The following is a 9,650-nucleotide window of genomic DNA, read 5'->3' as shown; positions in this document are numbered from 1 at the left end:
GCCAGGATGTGCTTCACTCTCTCCTCCTCCCCCTTCATCTGCACCCGTGTGCTTCGATCAGATATGTCCCTCTCCCAAAGCTGCAGATTCAGTGCTGTCTTTTGAAATAAATTCTTCTGGGGGGAGGGGCAGGTGTCCACTTAGTATTTGGGATTGGGGCCAGACCCTAGACCTCTCCGCTGGTTCCCTACTCCATGCCGGCATGTTGCATTCACATCTTGGAGCACTGGGTTGAAGTCTGGTCCCTCTTTCGCAGGGTTGTTTTTTATTAAATGGCTTGGATTGCACTGCACGATATTAGGACTGGCGTGTGAGAAAAGGAGAGTATGGAATGTTAGCCATGATTAGGACATTGCCAAGTTGGAAAGAAATAATAAGGGGAATCAGTCCTGCCACTCACAGTTCCTTTTTAGTTGGCTGATAAACACCTCTCAGACTTTTCTTGTTAGGAATTTAACCCAGCAAACAGATGATTGAGCACCATTAATGCCAAGCACTAGCACCTGCATGTTCAAATATGCATAGGACCAGCCCCGCCCCAAAGAGGACTCAATGTAGTGGAACATATAAAATCGATAATATCCATAGTTGACAATAATTTTATGTACCCAAACTATTTTAAAAAATATTTTCCCCCAAGAAGACTGCTTTATTTTATATTGAGTTTGAGTGTTTTTTGGGGGTGGTGGTGGTGGTGGTGGTTTTATTTTGGAATTTCACTTGGCAGTTAGTAATGAGGCACTTCATGATACTCAGATAAAATGATTTAAAAATAATCATTTTATTGATGGCTCTCACAGCTCTTATCACAATCCATACATATATCCATTTTGTCAAACACATCTTTACATATGTTGTCATCATTTTTTTCAAAACAGTAAAATGATTTTTTTTAAGGCATGGTAACAAAATATGTCTTCTGTGTTGAAGTTTTCACATATTAGTTGCCTTTGAGGTCAGGTTTATGTTACAAAGACATGGTTATTCATGCCATAACAACAACAACAACAAAAGCATCTTCTAGATAGAGTATAGATCAAAATGTGAAACAGTGAAGATGCTGGAGGAAAGCATAGGGGAATTTTTTAATTTTTAGGAGAATTATTTTTATGACCTTGGGGTAGGCAAAGATGTTTCAAATAGGACCCAAAACATATAAACCTAAGGGAGAAATAATTGACAAGTTGGACTACATTAAAATGAAGAATTTTAGTTCATCCCAAGGCACCATTAAGAAAATGAAGTCTATGAAATGGGAGAAGATTTTACAGTACATGTATCAACGAAGGACTTGTTTTCAGAACATGTAAAGAACTTCTGTAAATCACTAAGAAAAAAGATTACTGATTACTGTGTTAAACCGGGTGCTCTAGAGAAGCAAAACAGCGATGACACACACTTGTGTGAGCCATTTTCTTGGTATTAATTGATATAGCTATAATTTATATGTTCTGTATATACGGTGACATAGTGGTTACATGTTGGGCTGCTAACCGCAAGGTTAGCAGTTCAAAACCACCAGGTACTATATGGGAGAAAGATGAGGTTTTCCACTCCTGTAAAAAGTTATAGTCTTGGAAACCCACAGGGACAGTTCTATCCTGTCCTATAGGTTCTCTATGAGTCAGTATTTATATTGGTAAGCCCAGTCTGGTTCACATTCATAGATGAGATGCTAAGCTAAATGCTTCTAACTCATGTATGTGTGAAGGCTGTTGAATCAGAAAGACCACAGGCTCATGGATGCAGAGGTGGATGGCTTCCAGGTTCAGCAGGCTTTTTGACAGACTATTGGCTCAAGTTCAAAGAATCAGAGTTTGATGAGTCAGACACAGAGTCCAGATCCAGTAAGAAGTAAGCTAGTTTCCCCACAGCATCCACTTATATAGGAAGTGGCCAAGTCCCCACTCCCTGGAAGCATCTATCAATTGCCTCTGGGCTGTGACTTGGTTAAGGGTGTTGCACTACACCCTAATCTTTCATTGTTTGGTTGCTCACAGCAGAAGCGATTAAGAGGCTAATTACATTTTGTTATGTAGCATTGTGGATGGTTACTAGACCTTAACTGCCAGACCACTAAGAATCCTGACCTAGCCAAGTTGACATAAAACCTAACCATCACAATTACCCAGTGCAAAGATGGGAAGCATTTTGACTAAGCACTTCACAGAATAGGGTGTTAACTGCTCTTGACTGAGGGTAGTGAGTGGAATAGAGCACTGCTTTCTTCCGAGTCTGCCAATAATGGGGATGACATAGGTATGTTCAAAAGAAAATCTTTCAGATTATGATCTGTGTACTTTTCTGTGTATACTGCGCTTTAGTTGAAACAAGTCTACATGAAAAAAAATCCTTGTTGTCTCATTGCTATCGAGTTGATTCTCACTCACAGTGACCCTACAAATACAAAGTAGAACTGCCCCTCTGAGTTTCTGAGACTTCAGCTCTTCACAGAGTAGAAAGTCATCTCTCTGCCTCAGAGCAGCTGGTGGTTTTGAACTGCTGGCCTTTTCGTTAGCAGCCCAATCCACAGCTATTATGCTACTAGGAAAAGGAATATGAGCACAATTAATTTCAGAGGTTAAGACTGAATGCAAAATAACTCTCTTTAAGGAGCATTGCCTCTATTAAGGGGCCAAGGACACGTTTGGGAGCAGAGGGCTTTGGTGAGGTGATTAGTATAGTGTATGAAATGATCGTACACTCAGGGGCAGTGTCTTGGGTTAGTTTAAGACCTTTGGGCACCAATATCCTGTGAGAGTGAAGAGGAAAACATTTGTGGGGCCAGCACTAGGAACAAGCTCGAAAACATCATCATTTTGTGTAAAGCTACTAACCTTACCATTCTGTGTGAACCTTCATGCACCAATCACTGATTACATGTTTGGACCGGGCCTTTGCATTGGCTCATTCCACTTTGACCCTCAGCTGAGAATTTGCCGTTCTACCCCAGATACACTGAATTAGAACCTCCCTTTTCACAAGATCCCCCTGAGGCTCCAGCCTGGCTATAGGGCTGAAGGCTCTCCATATAGTACATTAAAAAAAAGTCACCACAGCCCTGGGAGACACATACTATTGTTATCTGAAATTTACAGATGAAAAGGAAATGGAGGCTTACAGAGGTTAAATGATGTCTCAAAAGTTTTTTTTTTTAAACATTTTACTGGGGGCTTGTACAACTCTTATCACAATCCATATATCCATCCATTGTGTCGAGCACATTTGTACATGTGTTGCCGTCATCTTTCTCATTTTTCCCTCTCTCTTGCCGTCATCCTTCTCAAGCCGAATATTATAGCCACCCTCCCCCCCTCATGAACCCTTGATAAATTATAGATGATTGTTTTCACATCTTACATCGTTCTCTGTCTGCCTTCACCCACTTTTCTGTTGTCCGTCCCCCTGGGAGGGGCTATAGGTCGATCATTATGATCAGTTCCCCTTTTCTCCCCCCACCTTCCCCTTGTCCTCCTGGTAGCTCTAGTCTCATGATTGGTCCTGAAGAGTTTATCTGTTCTGGATTCCCTGTGTTGTGGGATCTTATCTGTAGTAGTGTGCATGTTCTGGTCTAGTTGATTCGTAAGGTAGAATTGAGGTCATGATAGTGGGGGGTGGGGCAGGAAGCATGAAAGAACTAGAGGAAAGTTATATATTTCCTCCGAGCTACACTGCACCCTGATTGGCTCATCTCCTTCACGCGACCCTTCTTTAAGGGCGTGTCCAGTTGCCTGCAGATGGGCTTTGGGTCTCAAATCTGCACTCCCCCTTATTCACAATGATACCGGATCCCTTCAACATCTCGTGACCACACAGGCTGGTGTGCTACTTCCATGTGGGCTTTGTTGCTTCTTAACTAGATAGGTGCTTGTTTATCAAGCCTTTAAGACCCCACACATTATATCTTTTGATAGCCGGGCACCAGATATTATAACAATCTATAATTCAATTAGATCAAGCATAATTGTACAGTTGCTGCCACCATCATTTTCAAAACATTTTCTTTTTTCTTAAACTCTGATATCAGTTCCCCTGTATCCCCTTCCTTCCTCATCCTACCCCTCCAGGAACCCTTACTATATTATTATTATTATTTTACCATATCTTACACCATCCAATGTATCTGTTCTCCTACAATTCCATTATTCATTCCCCCATGGAGTGTAAAGCAATTTTATTTTATTGAGCATAATGAAGAGAAGAAAAATACCTTTATAGTATGAGAGGACGTCAAAAAGTATTGCTGCTCGGGTTCCGTTCGTACCTGCACTGCTTTGTTCTAAACAAACATGGTTTTAACTTGTCTCTGTGGTCCATGCCTGGGTGCAAGCAAGTACTCTCAGTAACGCAATTGCTTTATTTTCCTTAGGGTTCCTTCCAAAAAGTAGGGTTCGTATAAAAACTGGAACTTCTGAAGGAATCTGCTGGGCTAATTCAACTCTAACTAAGGCTACAGAGACTGTGCTTTGGATCCTAAAGGGATAATTTTGAGCGATTCTCTCAAAGGAGACAGGGTGCTCACGAGGGCTTTTTTCAGGAAGGTTTCAGAAACTGGCAACTCTATTGGTGAGAAAAAGGCCAGGAGAGTGGCAACAAAGCATTTGTTTTTCTCCCCATCAAGACAATGCACCGCTCATTCTGTGAGGGTAGTGAGGGTCATCTTATGAGATTCTGTTGGGAAACCTTCCCCATCCACTCTATAGCCCTGATCTTGCCCCATCAGACAACTTTTTGTTCCCCAAACTCAAGGCCCTTTTAAAAAGAACACATTGATTTGAGTTTTTTCAAAGATGCCAGAGCTCTTGTGTTCATACAGGACCAATGGAACAATGCCAAATTCTGCAGGAAAGAGAGAGATGAAAACATTCATCTCAGAATATGTCTAGGGATAGGCCCTTCACATTTTGACATTTTTTGTGTAAAAAATTGTTTCTGTGATATGTGTAGGCGCTCTGGTGGTGTAGTGGTTATGCACTGGGCTGCGGTTCACAGGACCAGCAGTTTGAAACCACCAGCTGTTCTGAGGGAGAAAGGAACAACTCCCATAGTTACAGTCTCTGAAACCCACAGGAGCAGGTCTACCCTGTCCTATAGGGTCGCTATGAGTCAGCATCCACTCCATGGCAGTGAGTGAGTGATATTTGTAGCAAAACAGTAGCCTCATACATGTAACGTTCAAATTGGATGACTGGAAATACTGTTCAAATCAAGTTTAAAATCATACGAGAAATGTTCATGAACTGTAGTTTTCCTTTGCAGATGTAATGTGGCAAGGAGTGCCTGGGGGGTGAGGGGGAGGGGTAACAAATTTTCTAAGACACATCACAGGCGGCTGGATGGGAAATGTCCCTGCCTGGGTGACCCATGCTCAGTGCTTTAGGGACATTTTAATAAACTGTGTAATTGCCTTTGATCGGCAGGCTTTGTTTTGCGCTCATTAATGACTCTCCCGGCTGGGTTTTATTCCTCTCACCCCTAATTCACATGCAGAGATACAGAAAATGGATGCTACCCACTGATTGCCACACCACTGTCTGCATATCAATGCTGTCCTGCCTGCCTGCGAGAAGGAAGCTTAGGGAAGGGCAGGGACTGGCACTAGAGGAATTAGTTTGTAAAGCCCACCTCTGGGTACAGAAACCAGAATTTTGACATCTCCAAGTCTGCTGTAAAAATGGGTGTAAAAATGAGGTGAGGGTTTGGGGGTTGTGCTACTAAGCACATCCACGTCCTTTCCCCTCCCCTCGTGTGATCCACAGTTTACCTCGGGTGCACTCACAGGTAAATATTGAATGCTTCCAGTTATTTTTATTCCTCTGACTTGTGTTTGGTCCTCCGGGCATTCCTTTCAGCCACCGGTGGAGTGTTTATAGTCTTGGAACAACATCACATCCCTACATGAAATCTGGAGTATTTACTTCCGAATGCTCGTCTCAACAATCTCGTGGTTGTGTAAGCAATTTGGTGGGAAGGCACGTGACCCAGTGTGAAGGAAGACATAGATGTTGGGGGTGGTGGTAGTGGTAGAGTTTTATCTGTTTATTCAAAAACCAGTCCCCTCTATTCTCAGGACTAGTCTTCCTGCTCTCGTGCAATAATCCCACCTAAGGAAGAAACCACCAACCAGGGGGAATCCTCGAAAAAAGACCACAGCCAGCCCCACTTAATCTATTGTGCTTGACGCTCCCTAGTTTGATGAACCTGCGTTATATACAGGTGTTTATGAAATCCTGGACAGGAGGTTGGGGTTGCGTTTGGGGGAAACCTCGAGCTAGTTTAGAAGCACATTCCTCTTCAGGGCATATGTGGTGATTTATTATTTTTATTGGCCCTATACATTGCGTCTGCTAGCTATTCAGAGAACTTGTGGGAACATCTCTTGTCCCATGATTTGGGAGGCTGCTGGGGTTGTTTCAAAAACAAGCCACCAATGCCGGTGCGACAGCGCTTGGACATTGATGCAGGTGGCCCACCATGTTGTGGTCACCAGAATTTTCAACACCTCCCCTTCCTTTTGGATTAGGGTCAGGGGTTAGGGGCCCTGACCTCCTGTGTCGTGGGGGGAAAAAGGAAAGAAAAGAAAGAAAGCCATGTGCAATTTCCAGTTGACCCTTGAATAACACGCGTGTGACCTGCACAGGCTCACTGACTGGGTGGATTTCTTCCCTGTTGTGATTGCAGTGAGCTCAACGGTTGTATCCGCTCACAATGCCAAGAGAAGCATGAAATGATCTCTGTGTGAGCCGCTCACTGAATCTCGACTTTTCGCTTTTGAAACATGGCAAGGCAACTGTGGCCCGTGGTCATTTCCCACCTCCAAACAATAGTATTTGTAATCTTGTCCCTGGAAACTCATTTTCAAAGTGGGCCTTTGTCCAGCCTCGCAACCATTTTGCACACAGAGCCCTGCCGAGATGGTCAGTGGGCCCGATTTCGGGCAATGTGTTTCGGCTTCCTCATCTTGCCTCCCCATTTCCTGTCCAAACAGCCTCTTCTGTGTCCGCCACATCGAGTACAACGTTTCAGGGGAGATTTCTTCCAGGTGACCTCCCTGTGAGGCTGGGCTGTGAAGCAGCCTTAAAGAACCTGACGCCCATGCAATTGCCTCGCCTGGAGACTATTCCTCAGTGCGGAAACAAGGGACAGACTTCAGTTATGTTTGGCTCTTGAATAAATGAATTGTTTCCTTTTGTGTAGGTGGCAAAAGAAATTAACTCCCCCCCCTCCCGCAGAAGGTCTAGTCTCCATTGGAAATTGAACTGGCGGTTTGCTTTGGAGGCCTGGCTATGAGAATGTTCAATGATTTTTATTTGACCCTCCAGCAACTTGGACTAGGTTCTGCTGCATGCCCGTCTCTCCCAGATCTGTCGTTGCCAGGGTTGTCTGTCTTTACATTTCATTTTCTGGAGGCTGGCTCTGTGCTTGTCAACCGACCTCCAGTCCGGCCCCACGTGGGGGTGGCTACTGATGCAGCCTCTTTTAACCTTCCCAGCACTTTTGGAGAAATCAATCAGTCGGAGGCGGGACACCGAAGCTGTGCAGAAAGCCAAGATCCTTTATTCATCCTGCCTGAACGAGAGTGAGTAATAAGGAAAATAAATAAAATATTGAGCACACGTATTCCTCAGGGGTCAATTAATGCTGAAAGATATGGTTTAAGGAAAAAGGGCACGCAAGAAAATTTTCTTCAGACTGAAAGGTGTTGTTTAAGGAAAGGAACCAAAGGCTGGCTCTGGACCAGCTCAACCTCAGTTCATCTCTTGCTGCTGCCTGGAGGCAGGAAATACTTTGATTTCTCTCCCTTTGGAGTTTATGGATAGCAATTAGTCTGTGAGAAACTTGGGGAGTCAGAAGGGCAAACCCCATCCATTGTACCTGGGTGCCTAAACCAGAAACGAGGGGGGGGGCAGGTTTGGTCTGAGAAGGAAGGCGCCTGGGCAGAGGACACTATGGAGGGTTGATCTGCTCCTTAAGACTGGGGGTGGGGGTGGGGGGATTTCTGGTTCCCAGGCATGCCAGCTTTCCAGGCATTTCTATCGGGTGCCTTAGGCCCGTTTGCACATCTTGGGTCTCCTTGGAGTTAGAAGAGATATTTGTCCTTAGAACAGCCATTCTGTCTAGTCTGCTTACTCAAGGCTACTGAAGGAAAAAAAATCCCTGTCTCTGGGAATCGTACTAGTTTAGGATTTGGGGTATCATTTGGTGAGCTAGCAGTAGAAGATGAGAGAGGCTTTGGTGAGCTGTTTCCTTCAGGACATCCCTCAGTCCCGTGGAGGATGACATCTTTCGTTGCCCTTAGCGAGCGCACTGTTTTGGGAGGTACTATGCAGCAGGGTCCCTCCCCCACTGTCCTGGCAAGAGCACTAGGTTTTGACCATCGACTTGCAGTGTAAGCCATTGGCAGTCCTGTGCCTGTGATTATGCTCATTCCACTCCACTTCTCCCCATCAGCCTTTTCAAGACCTAGGGTTGCAATTTTAAAGTTGGGGCCTTGCTGAAATTTTCTCTTGCGAAAATGTACCTGCCCTTCAGGTTGGGTCATTCAATGTCCAATGTGAATTCTCCCCGCCTGTCTGCTCCTTTTCAGAAGCAATCGAAAAAGCAGATGCCAAACCGTTGCTGCACATCCTACGGCATTCGCCTTTCCGCTGGCCCGTGCTGGAATCCAATATCGGCCCTGAAGGGGTTTGGTCAGAGAGGAAGTTCAGCCTTCTGCAGACGCTTGCAACGTTTCGGGGCCAATACAGCAATTCTGTGTTTATCCGATTGTATGTGTCCCCTGACGACAAGGCATCCAACGAACACATCTTGAAGGTATAGTGGAAAGGGTGTTCTTTCTGGGAATTCAGTCCCAGGGTCACCTTTGTGGTTTTTTTTTTTTTGGCGGGGGCAGTGGGGGGGGTGCCTTCCTAAAGGAAAGAGATTTACACTGCCTTAGTGAAACAATAATGTGAACATTTTGTGGGCCCATAGGATGTAGGATCATTTCTCTCCTGCCCCCCAGAGTGCAAATCATTAGCAGACACGTTTTTGTCAGCTTTCCAGGAAGCAGAGGAGAGAGTTTCAAGTACTCTGTGATCGGCCCCTCCCATATATCTACTCTCAGCATGGGCGGAGCTCCTCCACTCCAATGGCTTGAGGGTCAGGGTTTCCCTTGGTTAGCAAAGATGTTCTGAACTGGGTCCTGAGAGGAGAGAAGCCTGCCCTGGTTCTGTGCTCCCCTTTCACTAACATCTTCTTGAGTTTTTATTGCTGAGTTCAATCTGAGTCTCCTACTTCCTTTCAAAGATTAAGTCACGCCGACTTGAATGGTAGTCCTGTTTTCAGTGAGTGCTTCAGTGCATGTTTGGTGGGAGCGTAAGCAGCCCGAGAGAAGTGTGCTGTGTGGATGGACTCTGAGCTAGATTGCATTGTGATAATCAGGAGACGGTCAGAAAGCTCCTGCAATGAAAGATCCATCAAAGAAGAGCCGTGCAAGAATTCAAATAACCTTTCTCTGATGGTTTCATGTTGCGATCCTGCTATTGTTTTGCTTCCACTGCTGCTCGACTCATGAAAGTTTTATGGAACCTCTGATTTTTCTTTGGTCCTTTGTCAAACTAGAAAATATTAATATTCGATTTCTCATTGAAATCATGGAGGTATTAGAC

The 9,650-nt window shown here is 44.6% G+C and overlaps 1 protein-coding gene across 1 annotated transcript in view; it reads left to right on the top strand.

Annotated features, from left to right (window-relative positions):
• The window catches only part of PHEX (phosphate regulating endopeptidase homolog X-linked), a 228,764-nt gene that overhangs the window by 48,233 nt on the left and 170,881 nt on the right, over window positions 1-9,650 (top strand). The window contains exons 4-5 of the mRNA XM_004709915.3: window positions 7,493-7,579; window positions 8,588-8,814. Of these exons, the coding sequence (XP_004709972.1) occupies window positions 7,493-7,579; window positions 8,588-8,814 (314 nt within the window). The remainder of the gene's footprint in view (window positions 1-7,492; window positions 7,580-8,587; window positions 8,815-9,650) is intronic.

This window comes from Echinops telfairi, unplaced genomic scaffold, assembly GCF_000313985.2.
Source record: "Echinops telfairi isolate 266 unplaced genomic scaffold, ASM31398v2 ScPeMD7_53;HRSCAF=182, whole genome shotgun sequence".
Lineage (NCBI taxonomy): Eukaryota > Metazoa > Chordata > Mammalia > Afrosoricida > Tenrecidae > Echinops > Echinops telfairi.
This window is presented reverse-complemented; position numbering and strand designations above follow the sequence as displayed.